General features: G+C 37.5%; 2 protein-coding genes across 3 annotated transcripts in view; both read left to right on the top strand.

Moving 5' to 3' along the window:
• Nucleotides 1-7783, top strand: part of polr1e (RNA polymerase I subunit E) — a 49717-nt gene extending 41934 nt beyond the window's left edge. For both annotated transcript variants that reach the window (XM_039758309.1, XM_039758308.1), the window contains one exon: nucleotides 7270-7783. In XM_039758309.1, coding sequence (XP_039614243.1) covers nucleotides 7270-7429 — 160 coding nt within the window. In that variant the 3' untranslated portion in view covers nucleotides 7430-7783. The remainder of the gene's footprint in view (nucleotides 1-7269) is intronic.
• Nucleotides 7784-10588: 2805 nt separating this feature from the next.
• On the top strand, nucleotides 10589-11386 carry LOC120532374 (thymosin beta-11-like). The gene is made up of 3 exons (XM_039758307.1): nucleotides 10589-10679; nucleotides 10842-10953; nucleotides 11127-11386. Exons 2-3 carry the CDS (start codon nucleotides 10857-10859, stop codon nucleotides 11159-11161), a joined length of 132 nt encoding a protein of 43 aa, XP_039614241.1. The 5' UTR covers nucleotides 10589-10679; nucleotides 10842-10856; the 3' UTR covers nucleotides 11162-11386.
• The last annotated feature ends 8789 nt before the right edge of the window (nucleotides 11387-20175 follow it).

Raw genomic sequence — 20175 nt, 5'->3', positions numbered from 1 at the left:
GCCCGATGTAACCCAAGGTGGGTGTCCTTTTTTGTCCCATGGGTTATGGCTTTCCCTTTTCTTGGTCCCCTGCTCTCCCAAGCTTCCCAACAGGGCACTATCCCCGGCCGTCCATCACACATTATATAACAAAACCGTGTACACCCCTGGTCATTATTACTAAAATGTTAAGGAATTACAATATCTTGTCCATTAAGTACATTTTTTATTTGTTTGTACCCGAAGATTAAGAAGAATGATGTCAGTTTGTTTTGCTTGACTAATTAAAAAATAAGGGAACGTTTAAGAACCAACTGCAATATAAGTCAGTAACACCCTTCATTATTGAGATTCTTTTATTTTTTTTATATATATATGTATTTTGCATGTCTTTATTTTTGACAACAGGTTCAATCCTCCTGTGCATGGATGATACCAGTCTTTCATAAATCTGTAGAGAGGTTTTATGCTGTTTAAAATACTGCAAAGGTATTCTGTGGAATTCAAGTCAGGGAACATATTTGGCCAGGTCATAGTTTTCATTTTTTTTTTTCTTCTTAAAAATTTCTTGTGCGAGTTTTGCAGTGCATTTTCAGGTTTGAAAATACCTGCCCTGCCAAGCTTCTTGAGACTGTGAGTCATGTCTTCATTTAGTATTTGGGTACGCAAACTTGCACCCTTTGTGCTCATGCAGCCCTATATCAACACACTCCCACCTCCATGTTTCACAGGTACCACTGTGCAGTCACTGTGGTACACAGGTCGAAAGAGCAATAAGAAACACTACTTAAGTTAAAGTATTGTTGCTAAGACAAAAATTTACTTAAGTAAAAGCAACTGACATGGAAACTACTCAAGTAAAATGAAAAGTGTATGACCTGAAAAAATTACTCAAGTAAAAGTACAATTAATTTACTTTAGGAAAAACAATTACCTAAATTAGTAAAAGTATATAGCTATAAATGCTATGCTTTGGAAAGCATAAGCAGAATGTGCACAGCAATAAAATAGATTTTATCTATTAAAGGTCATATTCATGAAATATATGCACATACATACATTTACAACTATAGGGTGGTCCAGATCTAATTATGCAATTTTCATTACGCTATAACTTATTAAGTTTATTACATAGGAAATCACATGAAAAATTCCGTACCATCGAGAAGTGTGCGAATTGACAACATGAAGAATCATCTTCGTGCCGAACTGGAATTGTCCCCGTATAAATCAAAGTCATCCAGACGATCTGGATCTACATAATTAGATCTGGACCACCCTGTGTAGAAAAAGAGTATTGCATATTGCTGTTAATTTTCAAATTGTAATTATTATGTATATTCCTAGCAAAGGTGAACTAAGAAACAGCTTAGAATTATCCTTAAAATACAGCATGTTAACAATGTAGTCCATAGATATTAATTGCAAACCATCATTTGAGACAGTAGAGACTTCAGTGGAGAGAAAACAAAAGCTTTCAGTTATTTTCAAAAAAAGTTCTGCTGTAGGAGACACAAGAAATGAAAGTGACATATACATCGCAGCCTCAAAAGGCTTTTGTCATTTGGCAGGTAGAATCAGCACAGCACTAGCATGTAGAATCAAATTTTAAAAACTCTAATTTGTGCTTCTGCCACATTCTCTGAAACACTATATTTGATAGTATTGAAAAAGAAAAACAAATATATAGGCAACAGCTGTTGACTGTTTGTGATCTGAAGTACACTTCCACAGGTCCTGTAATATTTTCTCAGTTATTACTTGAAATATATGCTTAGACAAATACAACACTATATGGTATCAAAATGAAGTCACTTGTAAGAGAACACAGGTGTTGTACGTGCTAAGTGACCTCACTAATGCTTTATGCCCTGATGAGGAGCGTGTTTTTTAACAGGGCACTAATTCGATCACAACAATACTTGGCCACAGTGGCAAATTTATAGGTCATGGGGGTCTATACGCAGAACTTATTGGGCCCTTTTCATTTACCGAAAAATGAAACTTATTTAACAGTTAAAACTGAAGTAGTTTAATTTAGTAATAATAATGATAGAATCTGAATTGTTTGCTGCATTAAATTTGCTAATTTAAAATGCATAGTCGTCTATGCTTCTGACCTTTTTTTGAAGGTTTAATGATTGGCAGCACAGCTGCTAGTAGTGAGACATTAAATGTAACTACAAAACACAATTTATAACATCCTCCTTTAATTTAGAGTCATTCATCAAAATATAGAAAGGTGATAAAATGTCATTTTTAATATGAGGAAAACTAAATGAGGTGCATTAGAAATTTTTCAGAAAAATTGGTACTGTGAATTTTCATCATGCTTGCAGTGTTATTGCAAACATTTAGTGCTTTGCTTTTTATTCAGTTTTGCTATATACTGACAAAAGTGTTAGCATATTTCACTAAAGCCACTGTGCTTAATTGTGTGAAATGTAACATTTTTCTTTCCAAATGTACTTTTAACCACACTTTTTAGTGCTTATTTTAATGTTCTACTTCCACTGTGTATCATATTCAGAATATATCAGAGATTCAGTCAGTCATTATCCAACCCGCTATGTACCCGCTAACACGGGGGATCTGCTGGAGCCAATCCCAGCCAACACAGGGTGCAAGGCAGGAACAAACCCCGGACAAGGCGCCAGCCCACTGCAGGGCACACACACACACACTAAGCGCACACTAGGGACAATTTAGGATCGCCAATGCACCTAACCTGCATGTCTTTGGACCGTGGGAGGAAACCAGAGCAACCGGAGGAAACCCACGCAGACACGAGGAGAACATGCAAACTCCATGCAGGGAGGACCTGGGAAGTGAACTCAGGTCTCCTTACTGCAAGGCAGCAGCGCTGCCACTGTGCCACCCCATATCAGAGAATGCATGTTATAAAATAATTAGGGGGAGGTTAAGATATAATCTGCGATAGTAACTTTTGAAAGTACAAATGTGGAATATTGTTACATACTCCAATATGACTGACCCCTTTTTTACATTGTAATGTTTCATCTGTTGTGATTAAAAGATATATAAAGCAAATTACAGCAGTATATTTTAAAATGGATATATTAAAAGGTTTTTTATAGTCTCAAAGAGCATCAGTGGTGAAATTTTTAACATATAGCCTAGCAGTGTCCAGTCTATGCCACACTTCCTGCAAAGCTTTCAGCTGGGTATAGTCCTGTTCCCGTATTTATCATGTGTCTCTGAGTAGGAAAATGAATCTAACTGGTCCAAAAATCTCAGAGTGGCACAAATTTGGTCCTTCTGTTAGGAGGAGTGAAACCATTTTAGCAATTCTCCTAATTCAGGAAACTACTCGTAACTTCTCCAGGATGTAGGAGAGCTTGTGAGCGGCCCTACCTTGCTAGGAGCTGCTAAAAGATGGGTTTTCAAGCAGAAATTGGCACACAGCTCCTGGGAAGGGAGGAATGTTTTGGAAATGCTGGACAACAATGAACTCCTAAAAAGATATTGATTTGACAGAGGTGTAATATTATTCGTCACAAATTTTGGAAGTTGCGTGATCTCTCCATCTACAGGGAGAAGACATGTGCTGTGTGTAGACATGAAAGTCTAAAGTTACATGTAAAATGCAGCTTCTGATTTGTGTATGTCAAAAGCAAACATTTCTTGAATTTTGCACCAAACCTTAACTACCCTTACAATGTGTGATATGCAGATTTATACATTTCCCCCATGACTCCCTGTGATGTGCAGGTTGGCTGTACCTGGCACACTTTGGTAAACCCGGGACATTGATAAATTTAACTGAGGATGGACTGGGCAGCGAGGACACTTAACAAAGCAGTGTAGGTGCAAATGTGTAAAGTGCTTTTTTTTCACAACAAAGTGTTGTAACAGTAAAGTGCTGTGCAGCTCTCAATATTGTAGATAATCCTTAATTAAAAAAAGTATTTAGTGGAGGTTAAAAGCTGCAATAAAAAATAACAATTTGATAATAAAATCGGGGTTAAAATCACTGGCATAATATGTATCTTCAAAATCCATTCTGGAGCCTTTAAAACAACACCTCCTCAGCTCAACCTTTTTCGGTCTCTTTATGAGGAGACATCCTCCGTCCTCTGAAAGGCACAGTCAACCCTTTATCTTGGGCTCGTGTTTCCTCCTCCATTCCCAGGAAACACTGCAAGCCCAGCTCCTTTTTCCCACCTCCATCCCGCTCAGAGTGATTGGTCGCTCCTACTCCTAGAGCTGAGGCTCAGCAGGAGTGATCCTGCCACTATGAGTACTGCCCATTTACTCCCCTAGGGGCCACTTCTCGACCATCTGCCTCCACACTTCTGTAGTAGCTCAGCCACAGTCCTCTTTCCTATGCTTTAGTTTTCTTTTCTGTTTCATTTTAACCTCCAGCTTTTTTTCTCAATCCTTCTTTCTGTCTCTTTTCCTGGATCTCTCTCTCTCACTTTTTTTGATTTCTCAGCTGTCCTGTAGTGGAAATTTAACATCTTATTAAAGGAAGAAACAGGACAAATCAGTAAAGCTGTTCATGGTATCTTTTAATTGCTCCTCTACAAAATGACTTAGAGGGGAGCATTCATCAAAAGCAGTCTGTTACAGCCTGGTCAGAATGATCACAGAAACAATGAATAGAGGTTTATTTTATAAACTACTGAATTTACACACAGTGTCAATCAAGGCATGCATTTTACTCTGGTTGGTTAATTGGTTTACACCCAAATGATTTTTATAAAATAAAAGTCTATTCTATTATATTCTGGTTCTTCTTACATCTTTTCAAATGAGCTAGCACCTTTGAAATTCTGTGCATATAACGACTGTCCGTTCTGTTGTTACAGGACATTCTGTTGTTACAGGACATGTGCTGATTTCTTAGTTATCGCTTAGTAATCTTTCAGTACATTTTGTTGTTTATGTGACCTTTATCTGGTTTCCTGACATTTCTGATTTCTGACATTTATTAACCCTTTATGATATTTCTTTAAAGTGAAAGGAATGTTACCCTAAAATATTCTTCCACAGTCCTGCTCGGGCTCCTTTTATTCTTAAGCAGGTAATTGCAAATCCAAGAGCACTAATGAGGAAACTGGCTGAACTGTGCATGTCTGCATGTGAATGCAGGTCCAGCCACTCTCCCCATCAGCTCTCCAGGGCCGCTCATTCATGCTGCCGCGTGCACGTACGCCCGCCTGGAACCTGACCACACCACAGTTTAATTAAAAACAATCATACTGCCACGGACTCCAAATGCATTTTACTATACTCCACATAAAGTAATGTTAAAGGCAAGCTGCATTCATGCAAGTGGCCATGTACATAAAGATCATTGCACCAAGTATGGATGAGCATGGATATGAGAATCGCAAACAATATCACAGTATCAACACACAGGTGGTCATGGATGCAAAGTACAGTGATCCCTCGCTATATCGCGCTTCGACTTTTGAGGCTTCACTCCATCGCGGATTTTAAATGTAGGCATATCTAAATATATATCACGGATGTTTCGCTGGTTCGCGGATTTCTGCGGACAATGGGTCTTTTAATTTATGGTACATACTTCCTCAGTTTGTTTGCCCAGTTGATTTCATACAAGGGACGCTATTGGCGGATGGCTGAGAAGTTACCCAATCAGAGCACGTATTACGTATTAAATAAAACTCCTCAATGATATACGATATGCTTCCCTTGCGGTGCTTCGCACACTTAAAAGCTCTAACAGCCCATATTGATTTTTGATTGTTTGCTTTTCTCCGTCTCTCTCACTCTCTCTGACATTCTCTGCTCCTGACAGAGAGGGGGTGTGAGCAGAGGGGCTGTTTGCACAGAGGCTGTTTGCTTAAAAGATACGGACGCTCCTCTAAAAAATACTGAAAGACTACCTTCACATTGATCCCTTCCTTGCAGACACTTTATCGCGGTGCTTCCACTTAAAAGCCCAACAGCCCTATTGATTTTTGATTGTTTGCTTTTCTCTCTCTCTCTGACATTCTCTGTTCCTGACGCGCACTTTGAAGAGGAAGATATGTTTGCATTCTTTTAATTGTGAGATGGAACTGCCATCTCTGTCTTGTCATGGAGCACAGTTTAAACATTTGACTAAAGGGTGTTATTTCATGTCTAGAGGGCTCTAATAATGTTAGAAAATGTATTTAGAAGGTCGTAAACAGGTTTTCTATGCTCTAACTGCGAAAATATTCGATTTATAAATAAAGAATCCTACTTTGCGGAAATTCATTTATCGTGGTAGAGTCTGGAACGGATTAACCGTGATAAACGAGGGTTTACTGTATTTCAGTAGCCAGCATATTACCCTGAAGATTTACGGGGCAGGAAGGGTAACTGAAACAGTGCATTGTGCATTCTACCAACCCCTGGAACATTTATTGTTGGGTTTTACAAGCTCAGAAAGTTTCAAGAAAGCAGGCAGAGACTCCTGGGGCATTGGATAAATGGAGACCCACACAGGATAAAGGGAGATCATGGTGAGAGACGTGGCTTAGCACGGCACAGTGGAAAAAATTCGGGTCACTAGAAGAGTGAACTTGACATGAAAAAGTGGCTCAAGAACAGTTGTGACTAGTTTTCAGTAAAACTGTTATTTTTCAATGTGTTGTCTGTTGTCATAACAGGAGAAAGTAGATTTATCTGAAAGTACAGCTGTGAATCACCTCTCCATCCATCCAATTTCTAAACTACATTTATCTTGAGCAGGGCTGCAAGGAAGCTGGAGCCTATTCCAGCTAGCATAGTGTACAAGGCAGGAACAATCCCTGGAACATCCATTATTAAATAAATGTGTCTGTTATCATGCTTTACTCTTATCTCAGCATGTGTGTCTCGGTCTTTGTACTGTGGTGTTTGTTAAAATGTTATTCATGATGTTGCAAAGTGACAACAATTAGTTGTGGCTTAGTGCAATATCTTATGTTCTCCTTCTTCTTGTACTATTATTATTATCATTATGTTTGTGGTGAAGCCTCAGTGTTAGTGTCAAACAACTATAAAGTGTCATTTTAAGTTTCAATATATGGTAATGAATATAGTAAAATCACGACACCATTCATTCTCAGATGTGATTTTTCTATTCCTCGCTGAGATTGGGACTAGAACACTTGTTATGTATTCAGGATTAGCAATACCTTCTGAAACACTTGATCAATACGGGTCCTAGTCTGTATGTAATTTTCTAATTTTGCATACTTGAATGACGCATAAGCTCAGAGTTCTTTCTAAGCTGCATTTAATGTACTTTATCTTTTAACTGTAAATTCTTGATGCTTTCTTTTCTTTTAGAATGATCGAAATTGCTAAAGCCATGAGGCTGGCTATTGTAAAAAAAAGTGTGGCCCTGTCTGGAGGAATTTTGGAAGACCACCGATACGGGATCTTGCAACTGCCTCTTGTGAAATACGAGAAGAGTGGAGGCAAAAGAAAACGCAAGAGTATGGCTTGAGTTACAGCAGATGCTTCTTGTAATGAATGAATGTGCCCTATGGTTTAACACAATATGCAATAAATGTAAATTTAGAGACACCACTTTTAAAATAAAACGTTAAGCAGAACTGCAATATATAACTAAATACATGTAAATAAAAGTACACATTATGCAAGTTACTTTCCAAATATGTTTTTCATGTTCCATTTCAGTGTAGTATAAATGACTTTTGAAGCAAATACCAACACTTACTGTAAAGTTTTAATTCTAGTTATTACTAAAGCAAGGTCTCAGAAAACAGATATTTTTGCTACTTTGTCAAATTGCCTTTGGAGAATCTAAATTAAAACTGTTGTTTGGTTTTTTTTTTCCATGTCTTGATTTTTACTTGTTTTCATCAGCTACCATCATTTTGTGTTCATTTATTTATTCATTGATACTGTGGTTATAACATGCTTGCCTTCTGTTAATTGTTAGCAAGTAGTGGCATGGTAAATTTGAAAAGAGCCAGACTTTCAAGTTCTACTTCACATAGTCTAGCACGTTACAGCTTGTCCCTGAACTGAGTAAACTGGCCATGGTTGTGAGGCTTAATCTGTGCTTCCCTGCACCCTTTCCCATTGCCTGGGCTAACTCTGGAATCAGATGTCTAAATTAAAAGAGAATTCCCATATTTACTTACTAATTGGTTATGACTGTTGTGGATAAATGTTACATCTAGGTTGTGCAAAATTCAGACTGATTGAATATCACCAGTGTCCTGTCTGGGCTGTATGAGGAAACTGGTGTTCTCAGTTGAAACCCAAGAGTTGGGGCTCAGTAAAAAAAGGTAAGATCAGAGGAACTGGTGAAAGTGAAGGGGCTTGATTGTAAGATAAGATTTCCAAACCTCATGGAAAATGACATTCATGTAGCCTGATTACAGCATACCACGCTATAACACAGGTTGGTGGAATACCGCTGGGCCCTTTTCAGCAGTGTTGAAGATGATATCAAGGTGGAAGGAGCACTTCACACAACTCCAAATCTAAGCTAGTATGCCCTACTCTGAGAAAATGGTGCTTCCAAAAATCCAATGGTATTGCATATACAGTATTTCAGTGGGTGACATCAAAACAGTGCTTACAGTCTGTTACTATAGGAAACCTCATCAGCACCAAAAAAAGTTGTTTTTTTCTTTAAACTGAACATCACAAAATAGTTTTAATTTTATTGCTTCATTTTTTCCATACAAAATGTGTGTGAATTGCAATGTTAATACATCTATCCACCCATACATTTATAGAACCTAATTAAGCCGAAATATAGTTGAATGGAGCAAAACAGAAAATCATTTAAATATAATCTTATTAAACTGGATAAGTTAGAATTTTGTCAGTTAATGTGCTAATACATCCCACCCACCCATACATTTACAAAATAATTTGAATATTTAATTGTGTGAAGAAGATCCGGTAGCATCAGAAGCAAGACACACATCAGTCAGTTTAGAGTTCCAGCTACCCTAACGTGCACGCTGGAAGAAGCCTGGAGTACCTGGTGAAAACCTATTCAGCAGGTGTCCCACTTGGGAATCCAACTGATTGTGCTGGCAGCGATACCTACTCCTTGCACCATGCCAACATATTTATTTTTAAAGTATTCAGTGATAAACAATTGTAAATTGGTGCCAGGCTGGTGAACCAGGAAAATTGAATAGTCCCACTGAAGGCCCTGCTTACACCAGTATGGGAGCACACACCACAGAGCAAATTCTTGTTGATATTTACACTAGTGTTCAAAAGTTTAGAATCACCGAATTGCCACATTTTATTTTGAAAACCCAGCCAAGACATTACTAGTTCTGCTAATTGCAATTACTGCTTGAAATGTTTTCATTTACTGTGCACATATGGCTGCAAAGCTCCACCCATTTTCAGCAGCCATCCCTTCAATGTCCCAATGGTCAACCCCCTTAGCTTATCCTTAATTGGTCATTTTAAATGCTAACTCATCATTAGAAAAACCTAAATAACTGCATTAGCACTGCTGAAGCCTGTTATTCTGTTCCAAAAAAAGAAAGTCAATTGTTTTTTCTTGTGTTAAGTCCTAAAGTTCTGTTCCGAATTGAAAAGTTGCCAAAATGAAAAAGCTTTCTCGAGAAACATGTTAGTCTACTATTATTTTTTCCAAGAATTAAGTTTATTCCACGTGAGAGATTGCCAAGAAACCTAAGATGTCAGGCAAAGAAAACAACAGGGCAAACTGGTTCTAACCAGCCATACACACAGCTGCTTAAAAGAATAAGCCTTATTGAAGAGAATAACAGGTTCTAGTGGTGCTAATGCAATTACAAAGGCTTCTCTAATAACCAGTTAGCATTTAAACAAGACTAAATAAGGATAAGCTGGTAGTGACAGCCATTAGCAACACCAGTAATGTCTTGGCTCTATTTTAAAATACTGTACATTTAATTGCATTGTGATAAAAATATTAATTTCTATTTAAAACAGTAATATTACAAACTTTTGAACGATAGTGTATACAGTATACATAATATACTCAGTGACTGGGCTGATTCTGATTTTGTTTAATTGCAGGAGATAAATATGTTTTTAGAATGTGATTGAGCATGCATTATTAAAATGGTGATAACACCCAATACAGATGGATTATTAGGAACAAGCATAATTCAAGTATAATACTGCAATCTTAAGGCACTGACAGAGAGTGGCCGGTTGCACAGCTGCATTCGGGTCCTAAACTGGGATCCTAAGGTGGTTCGTTGAGTGGTGGCTGCTATAATATCTGCTCAGTATGAGTATGCCTTCTGGGTCCGGGCTGGGACTGGTTGTTTTCGACTGGAGAAAGAACTACTATTCCCCAAAGTACCGGTATTAGAAAAAGTGTACTTGAAAAATGTATGGATATGAACCTCAATGTAGTAGGAAAACGCACGTACACAAGAAGAGAACGTGCATGATTCGTGTGGGTGGTATTATAATAAATGTTAAGTAGTATTTTTACCAATTAGTAAATTTATGCTAAAATACATAATACATACATAAATATTGCTAACGACAATATGAGCAAAAAGACGTTTAAAATGTATTTTATGTTGGTTGCGGAACGTGCAGATCACCAGACAGTAACTCGTTTGGGGCGATGATCTTTTGAGTCCGCGACTCTGCTCCATATAAGGGAAACTGTTGACGTCACTGCAGTGGCGCTGAGTATAAAGAGCTCGTCTACGCGCTGGAGCCCATTGTTTGAGGTCCTTACGCGGCAGGTAAGTGGTGGGCGTGTAGAGGCGCGGATGTTAGTAATTAATTGGTAGTTATGTTTTTATTATTGTTTTACTCACGTAGGTCTTTCAGTTATTTAATAGGCGGGAGATTTAAAGCGCGTGGGATATTGGAAAAAAAGCAAACGCTTCAATTGTGTTTTGTAGACTAGACATCTTGAAATGGAGAAACCAGACATGAATGAAATCTGCGGCTTTGACAAGAACAAACTCCGCAAGACTGAAACACAGGAAAAAAACCCTTTACCCACAAAAGAGGGTGAGTGTTTAGTAGGATTTGGTGAGAGGCAAGGAAAGGGCGGGGTATATGGTGGTGTTAAAAGGGCTTGGTTAAAAAGCGTCGTCAAGCACGGTACTACAGCTATGTTGTTTCTTTGTTTCCTTCTCTTCCCCGTGCGTCTTTATTAATTCCCTTTTTCTGTGTCCGTGCAGCCATTGAACAGGAGAAGCAGACGGGCGGGTCGTAGGTGGTGACGGCTGCGTCTCCGTGGCTCGGCTCTCTGCGCCTCTCTTCAGCACCTCTTTAAAATGCACCTCCGACGAAAGGGATGGGCCGGCGTCCACACTCGTCCTTGAGAGGACAATGTGCAAGGGGCATCTCATCCTTGCAATTTTTGCAACCACGCCTGCTGCGCCTGTCTAACAGTATTTGGTAGCAATTGATTAATAAAAGCAAAGATTATCAAAAATGACGAGCCGGTGTCTTGATTCGGGTTTAACTGCCACGCGGCTTGGTGGTTGTCCTGCTTGAAGCGGGGGAGGGGGGAGTGGAGAAATGAGCTGGTGTGTGCTATTAGAAATGTCAAGATCACGGATTTTACTCAACTGCGGAAATTTAACAGGTGCTGTGGCTATACACATACCGCATGACAAAATGGGGGTGGCCTGCAGTAATGGTAGGAAAATGCCGTTAGTATCTACTGTAATACTACCTATGCTGCGTTTATGGCTTCTGCTAATTATGAATCCATTCTGTAGATATTTTAGTGTTTAATCTGAACGGCACCAAGGTTACTCTTATATCAATGTATATTGTGTGGAGAGATTAAAATAACTGCATTATGAGCACTGAAGTATGAGACCTTGGGACAGCTTGACATTAGCTGAACAAACGAGCTTGGTGAACTGAATGGTATGCTCTGTCAAATGTTTACGGATGGTTGACATCCTGTAAAATTTACCAGTGTTTTCAGTAGGATTGTTTTAAGGGGGTGGGGGAATGCCTTTCAGATATTAAAAAAAAAAAAAAAAAAGTATAATGCTTTTGATGTTTCAAAAGATCTCAAGAGTAATTAATCAATGTAATTTAAAAACATATATAACCTGTTTTAAATTTCCTTTCCTAGTACCTTTTTATCTGCCCATTTAGAGATCTGTGGTACAAGTCTTTATTGCAAAACCAAAGGCCCTTGGAGGTTTTTAATATTCACACCTGTATATGATAAGTGGAGAGTATTTTTCTGGATATCCAATTCCTATTGAAATATTTTAATGTATCGAAGTATTTGGCTTTTTTCTTTTAAATTGTCTGATACTTTTATCCAGTTTGTGTGGGTGTTTTTTTTTATTTATTTAAATAGAACCCCCATCCCTGTCTGGTTTTACTACATGAAGTTCAGACTGGCTAAGGAACTTGCTTGCTCGGGCCCCAATTTTGGTGCAAGAAGTGAAAAACTTTGTATCTGGCACTATAAGTGTGCTTCACACTACATGAGTGGAAAGTGTTGATCTTTCCACTAATTGCCATGATTGTATGTGTGGCTTCATTATGGGATTGACTAGAAATGGTGAAATTGGTAACTGCTTCTGCGGGCAACATAAATTGTGATCCTGTTCTTTTAAACTGCATAATTAAGGCTCATGTCTATTAAGGATAAGTTTGGTTGTTGCCTCAAAAAAATGGGATGTCTATGCATTTTCTATGTTAAATTATCCTAAAGTTGAATGTTTTCAATAAAGTCACTGGTGCTTTACCATGGATATTAATGGGGCTTTGGGAACTACTAGAAAACACAAGCCTTAAACTTGATGTAGCAGCAAGTGAGATAGATATAGATAGATAGAGATATATATATATATATATATATATATATATATATATATATATATATATATATATATATATATATATATATATATATATATATATATATATATTATATAAAAATGGTTCCACAACAAAGGATGTGGAAATCCATTTTCTTGGTACAAACCACCTTGTAAGTGGTGGGGGGGTGTGTTTTTTTTTTTTAAGCTTTATTTTCCAGTCCTGCCCCTTTTATCCTCAAAGTGCACCTGTATACCATGTTTGAAGCAAACCTTGACTTCAAAAATACTGAACTTCTCTTTCATTGTATTCTTCTGGGCCTTATTCCTTGGGATACAATGTTTTAAATGACCCATCCCCTTTACAAGGGTCCTGGATCACAGATGGTTTTTCTTTTTAAAATGTCTGTTAATGAAGGTGAGTATTTAGAATTGATACACAATTGTAAAGTATTGATTAGTAAATGGTTAATACCCCAACCCATAACTTACCATAAGGGTTTTTCCTTAGCCTATTTTCCTCTTTTAAAGGAAAAAAGTGCTTTTCCCCTCATTTCTCTGCCTCTCCATGACCACATGTAGTCCTCAAATGACCAGGAGTTGCATTTCTTCCAAGGCCTCCAATGAGGCCATCTCTTTGAAAGAGCTTTAGGGACAACTGCAGGGTTATGTTCTTCCCAAAGTGTAACTTTGGATCTTTTTTTCATTTGGTCATCCAGTACACTTGGAGGACTTGCTGGTGTTTTTTGGTGGAGTATAAACAATTGGGGGGTGTGTGTGTGTATATAGAGCCAATCTTGGTCAGTTCAAAAGCAATATGTTTGTTTTTTTTTTTTTTTTTTTTCTTTTCACCAGGCCATCCCAAAAGTGGATAGTTTTGAGAGCAGGTACTCCAACACAAGGCACACATAATCGCAAAGCTCCTCAAACAAGATTTGGGCCAGTTGGAACCTACTCCTCATCCTTAACATACACCTCTTTAGTAGGAAGATTACTCTAGTGATTCTAGAATTGCAACTGCAGCGTTTAAGACCTGTGCCACCCTTTATTTTATATTTTGTCATAAGTTGTTTGTACTCCTTCCAGGTCTTCCTGGCTGTTGGGATAGGCTAGCAGTCCACAATGCTGAATTGGATTAGACTTAAGATTCAATGAACTAAGTGAAGTTTGAGTGGCGTGATGTACAGTAGTACATTGTCAGTTTTTACTGTGAATCTTGTGGATATACAACTTCATGTTCATTTAAGTAGCTTAATGCAATAGGATTGTTTTTAAATGCATAGTTGCCATCCATTTTCTTCTACAACATGTAAATATTCTGAGCTGCTCATTGTTGGAGTGGATCACACTCTGCAGAAGTCCTAATAACAGCCAAAAGATGGAGAGTGACACATGGCTCTGACATGGTTTTTAGACAAGCCACAATTTGACTATATATCCTATGTAGTATGCTGTAAAGAAGCCATGACAGCAGGTAATCATGAAAAATATATTTTGTCTTAATAGTTTGCAGATGCAAAGCTACGCTCAAAAAATGAGCAATGGCCAAAAGGATTTGGGTAAAGGCAACAATTAACATGAAAGTTTGGCCTAATGGTTAAACTATATAAAAAGTGAACTTTTAATTGGCTTTTGAAGTCAACTGATACATGATGTTTCAAGACAAGGAAACCTTTTTCTGTTCTGTTATCCATCCTAATGTGACAATGGAGTTGGTAAAGGTGAATGTAATGCCCAAATGGAGAGATTAGGGACTGTGTTTTAGCCTAATCCTAATAAGGATTAAAAAATTAAAAGGGTTGTTAGGCAAGTTTCTATACTTTTAGTGTATTTCAGAAGATTGTATGTAGAAAATGTTGGCAATACCAGTATTCTCTCTCTCTCTCTCTCTCTCTCTCTTGTTTTTTTCCCTACTGAGAATGCTGTCTGTATAATAAAATGCATGTCTCTTGTGGTGGTGTGTGTGGGTTTTTTTTTTTAATATAAAGACAATGCAGTTAGTATTTAAATACTATCCCTGAGCATCATCAACCCAAAAAAATTGCTCACTGTTTCAAACTTGCTTTGAGAATGTTTACTGTAGTAGCTTGTAGAGCTAATCGAAGAAAAAAAAGTCCCCATTGTTCACACTCCCACTTTTGTAAAGAACATGCGTGCAATATGTAATGCACATAAGGAATATTAAGACGATAGGCAACCAAGTGACATTGTCAGCGCTTGCTCAGGTGGCAGAAAAGAGATGCTACTGGTGGCAGTAATAACACATGTCATGAACGTACAGAAGGAATGACACTTTTTTTCAGGGTGGTTAGTCCAGTCTTTGGGAGTTTTTCCTTTTGGGACATTTAAAGCAATCATCTCCATCCTCCCCCAAAATTGACAAAGTGGAGATCTGAACCACTGGTAAGACTCCCACATTATAACATCCTATCTTCAGGATTGCTATTGTCTTTAGGGTGTGTTGAAGTTGAAAACCTGTCAGGATTTTGAGTATACAGATAGAATTTGGGTAATCTCTTCTCTGCTTTGGAATGAAGATGTTTTATATGTTCATTGCATGGTTTCCTTCTTTCAATGAGGTAAATGTAATCTGCATCTCAATGATGATCTCTGATGGACAACCCTCCACTGGAAATGTTTCAATTTGAGAGCCCAGTAAAGTGTATAAACGCACAAAAGAGTGATTAACTGTGGGTTTCTGTTTACTTCTTTACAAATGCATAGCATGTAAACTGTTCAAAGGTAGCATCAGGAAGTCTTAGACATGTACTGTTCAAAATTTGTTTGAGTAGTGACTTGACCATGTCTTGGTCTAATTTGGGGACCTGGCAACTGTGTTATGGGAAAAGTCTTTAATTACTGGACACATTTTACTTTCTTCAGATTAGGTTGCTAGTTTTGTAAAATAGTAATTTAATTACAGTACTCTGAGCCCTTCTGGAATGAATATTCTCTTCTAATGCAGCCTTTTATTTGTTGCAGGGAGACACTTTGTTATAATAGGAGCTTGTGAGTCAACATTTTATTTAGCCTGAATAGAGCTCCACTTAATTCATAGTCTTGATTTGTATTGATAAACAAATTTGTATAATTTATTAAATGGCTTGTGCACTTTATCATAGGCATTTATACACACTTTCTTACCATTCAAACTATTCTTGGAATTTGTATCTTGAAGCTCTGCAGATGCCATTTTTTACTTGCAGAATACATTTTTTTTTTTTTTCATTTTGTGTACTTTACTCTTTAATTTTTTTTTTTCATTCCTGCAATATCTAAATGTGAAATGGTAATAGTCTTAAGACATTCTTACCTGCTTACTCCAGTTCAGAGTCATAGGGATTAGAGCCTCTTACAGCAGAAATGAGCACAAGACTAAAACCAGACTTGGATGAGGTGTCAGTCTGTTGCAGGGCACGTACTCGCACGCTTGGCTAGTTTTGCAATGCCAGTTAACACATGCATTACTGTTCTGCCATGTTAGGTGTTACCATTGCTGTCTCACAGTTCATTAGTTCAAATTCAGACCTAGCCTCAGTCTGTAGATTTTGCACAACCTCACTGTCTTTATGGGTTTTCACCTGGGTACTTCCACATGTCATAAATGTGTAATAGGTTAACTGGTGACTCTGAATTAGTGCCCCATAAATGAGTGTGGGTTTGTGCTTAGTTCTGCCCTTTGATGGACTGGCAGCCCCTTCAAAGTTGCTTCCTGTTTTGTACCTGAAGCTGTCAGGAAAGACCTGAGCCCCATTCACCCTAAAAAGAATTGGGCAGGGTTATGCTTCAGCGCATGGTTTTGAAAATTCTTAGTAGTACTAGATATTTGTGACAGTTCCAGACTTTTATTGTATTGCTACATGGGCGAAAAAAAAAACTTGTGTAGTATTTAAGGTTATTAACTAGTGTAAAGTGAATCATAATGGTAAGACAATGCCCTACGAAAAAAATAAAAGGTACAAAGTTTGTGTTGCTGGATGACATAATGCAATGGGTCTAGTCTAACTTGAAAAGGTGTGACTGGTAGGTATGAAGCTCATTCAGCATTTTGCTAGAGCTCTGTGCCCTTCATTGCATCACTGCACAAGTTTCAACTGGTGTGCATTTTGTAGCATAGCTAAGCAAACAGGAAAGGAATAGGCCAAAAGTGAGAACATTATTTCCGTATCCTTCCAATAGATGGCTCGCCTACCTTCACAAACCCCAAATACGCAAATTAAGTTACTTTATGGCCTGATGCACCTTTAAACGCCTCTCCTGGGGTCACTTCCTAAATCAAGGATGACCTGCTTTGGCCAGACCTTCATATTAAGAATTTGGACAAGGTGAAAAGCTAGGAGCATTGAGACCTGCGTGCTTAACCCTATCCAGGTTGAAGGTCAGTAGCCTAGCTTACCATGTCTCCTAGTTTCTAATTAAAAACTGCTATAAAAGATTCTCTCCCATCAATTTATGCTTTATTTGTACTGCCTACTGTATACAGTAATTTGTCTTGTACACAAAACAACGTGTGCATAATTCTGCAAAGAAATTACTGAAACAGCTGGCCTGTCATTTTCTGCTTTGAGGTTATTAATGCTACAATGTCCTTATAAAATGAATGCCCATTGTATAATGGTTTTGTTTTTATGTGCTACTGCAAAAACCTATTGGAAAAACATACAGGGAATTTCTCACTCACTTATTACTTAAACATATAAATGGGTGTAATGTTAACATGCTTTAGAAATGGTTAATGTTGATAAGACATCCAACCAAACTATACAGACAAATCTAAAAAATACATATTTAAGTTCAGAGTTATTGATTTATCTGGTCAGTATTTATAAATACAATAAGTCCAAAGTGCTAGTGTGGCAGGATCTAAAATGGGTATTTCATGCTCAGGCACTTGCAGCTGTTCCGGAGTTAAAGCAGTCAACAACAACACCAACAACATTTATTTATATAGCACATTTTCATACAAAAGTAGCTCAAAGTGCTTTACATAATGAAGAATAGAAAAATAAAAGACACAGTAAGAAAATAAAATAAGTCAACATTAACATAGAATAAGTGTAAGGTCCAATGGCCAGGATGGACAGAAAAAACAAAAAAAAAACTCCAGACGGCTGGAGGAAAAAAATAAAATCTGTAGGGATTCCAGACCATGAGACCGCCCAGTCCCCTCAGGGCATTCTACCTAACATAAATGAAACGGTCCTCTTTGGATTTAGGGTTCTCACGGAAGGACTTGATGATGATGGTCACGTAGACTTCTGGCTTTTAATCCATCCATCATTGTTGGAGTCATCCAAAGAGTGAGCAAAAACAACTCCATAATAAGGTGAATCTAATCACTAACTACAGGAAGCATCTTTGTTCTAGTTATTGCTTTTAGTGGTGGCATAGCCAGTTACTGATTTTTATGGTGATAGTTCTCAAATTAGGTATTTTGTTTACATGTAATTCATTGGTACAGTATATTTTGTTTAGAAAATGTAAAATAAAAAATTGGAAGGGGTAGTCTTATGATCCTGTATATGAAACAGTTTTAATTTATTCATTTTTTTAACACATCACATGAAATGAGACGAAGAATGATCTGGGCTACAGTAAATACCATACTATTACATTTCTTTCATAATCTTTTTGAATATTATGAAAAGTAGAAAATACAATATTTATTTATACAGTATTTGATAGCAGGTGTATTTTTCAAGTATATAACCAAAACGACACCAATGCAAGATGATACATAACTATAAATAGAATAAGAAGCCCAACTAGCACTTGTCACCTACACCTCCCAAGCTGTGTCATACCCCTAGAAACAATGGGAAGGAGAGCCCAACACAACATCTTCTCCCCTCATGAATTGATGCCACTTCCAGCAATAAAGGATCTAAGTGGGGAAGCAGCAAAACACTAGTTTTGGGTGGACTAAGTGGATGCTTTGTTATACCTTCATGTTTATAACTCCAGGTAAATCAAATTTTAAAATAAGGACAACCAGTTCCTCAAACTAAAGGAAGTAAGGAGTAATTTAACAATTTTCCTCCCAAAGCAGAAGAGCTTATGTTGGTGTATAGAGAAAAAAGGGTGGAAAAGGTTTAACAAGATAAGATTTTGAGGTAAATGGAATTGTAACAAATGAGAAAAGAAAGTGAGGTGAAGTTAAGAACAAAAAATGAAACTTGATGACAAAGCCAGTATCAGTACATAGCCACAGTGCCTATTTAGCATATTTAAACAGAAGTTTTCACATTTTATTGCTATACAACATCGACGAACCACAGTTAAATGAATTTTTCCATTCATGAACTTAAAAAAAAAAGACAAGTGAAAACATTTCTATAAAGTGGTATAAATGAATAACTAACATTATATTCATATCTTGCACTGTCATTTTTAGAACCTACAATATTTTTCCATTACAGAGTCAATGAAAGTCACACACAACATAAAACAGGTCATTCAAATTAGACTCATTATCTTGTGCATGTAGTATAATGAAATTCTTGTTCACATGTCTCCACAGCACAGTTGACAAAAAAATACAAAAACTGCAAGGTATACATAGCATGCAACATACTATATGTACGTATACACCCCCGCCACAATATGTGGGAATTCATTTAGGACAGCACAATGTTCATTTCATGGCACACTCAAACATGCCAAAGCTGATCCATAATTTCAGAATTGCTATTAAACTAAGATGTGCATCAGTGGCATGAGATTGAGAACTGGTGCAAATGGAGAAATAATATTGACAAAGGGAGGACATGGTAATCAAACCCCATATATCTACAGCAGTAATAACGATTGTTATTATTTATAAAACTAACTATTGAGACGTTAACGAAAATGACACCTTTTATTGGCTAACTAACAAGATTATAATATATAAGATTTCAAGGCAACTCTGGCCCCTTCTTCAGGCAAGATGTAATGCAGAAACTGGAGTTCCCTGTGTTTATATAGACACTAGGACAGATACAACATTGGAAAACCTTTAAGTGAGACATATAAGTGTGTTGGGTTGGATTTCCTTATCATGATGCCTTTCGGGTCACTACATGGAATTGACCCAGTGGAAGAAACTGGCACACATGGACAGCGCCATCTTCTTAACTAAATGCAAAATAGAAAAAATCTTATACCAAAAGGCATCATGATAAGGAATCCAACCATACACACTTATGTCTTAAATGTCACTTAAAGGTTTTCCAATGTCGTATCTGTCCTAGTGCCTATATAAACAGGGAACTCCAGTTTCTGCATTACATCTTGCAGAAGAAGGGGCCCAAGTTGCCTCAAAAGCTTGTATATTGTTATCTTTTTAGTTATCCAATAAAAGGTGTCATTTTGCTTGACTTCTCACTGCAAAGAGCACGTCTGTCACCCAAACCCGACACAGACAAATGCAGGACACAAGTTCAGCACACATTTT

The sequence above is a fragment of the Polypterus senegalus genome, chromosome 7 (assembly GCF_016835505.1).
Source record: "Polypterus senegalus isolate Bchr_013 chromosome 7, ASM1683550v1, whole genome shotgun sequence".
Taxonomy (NCBI): Eukaryota; Metazoa; Chordata; class Cladistia; order Polypteriformes; family Polypteridae; genus Polypterus; species Polypterus senegalus.
Note: the sequence above shows the minus strand (reverse complement) of the source record. Positions and strands in the feature narration are given on the sequence as shown.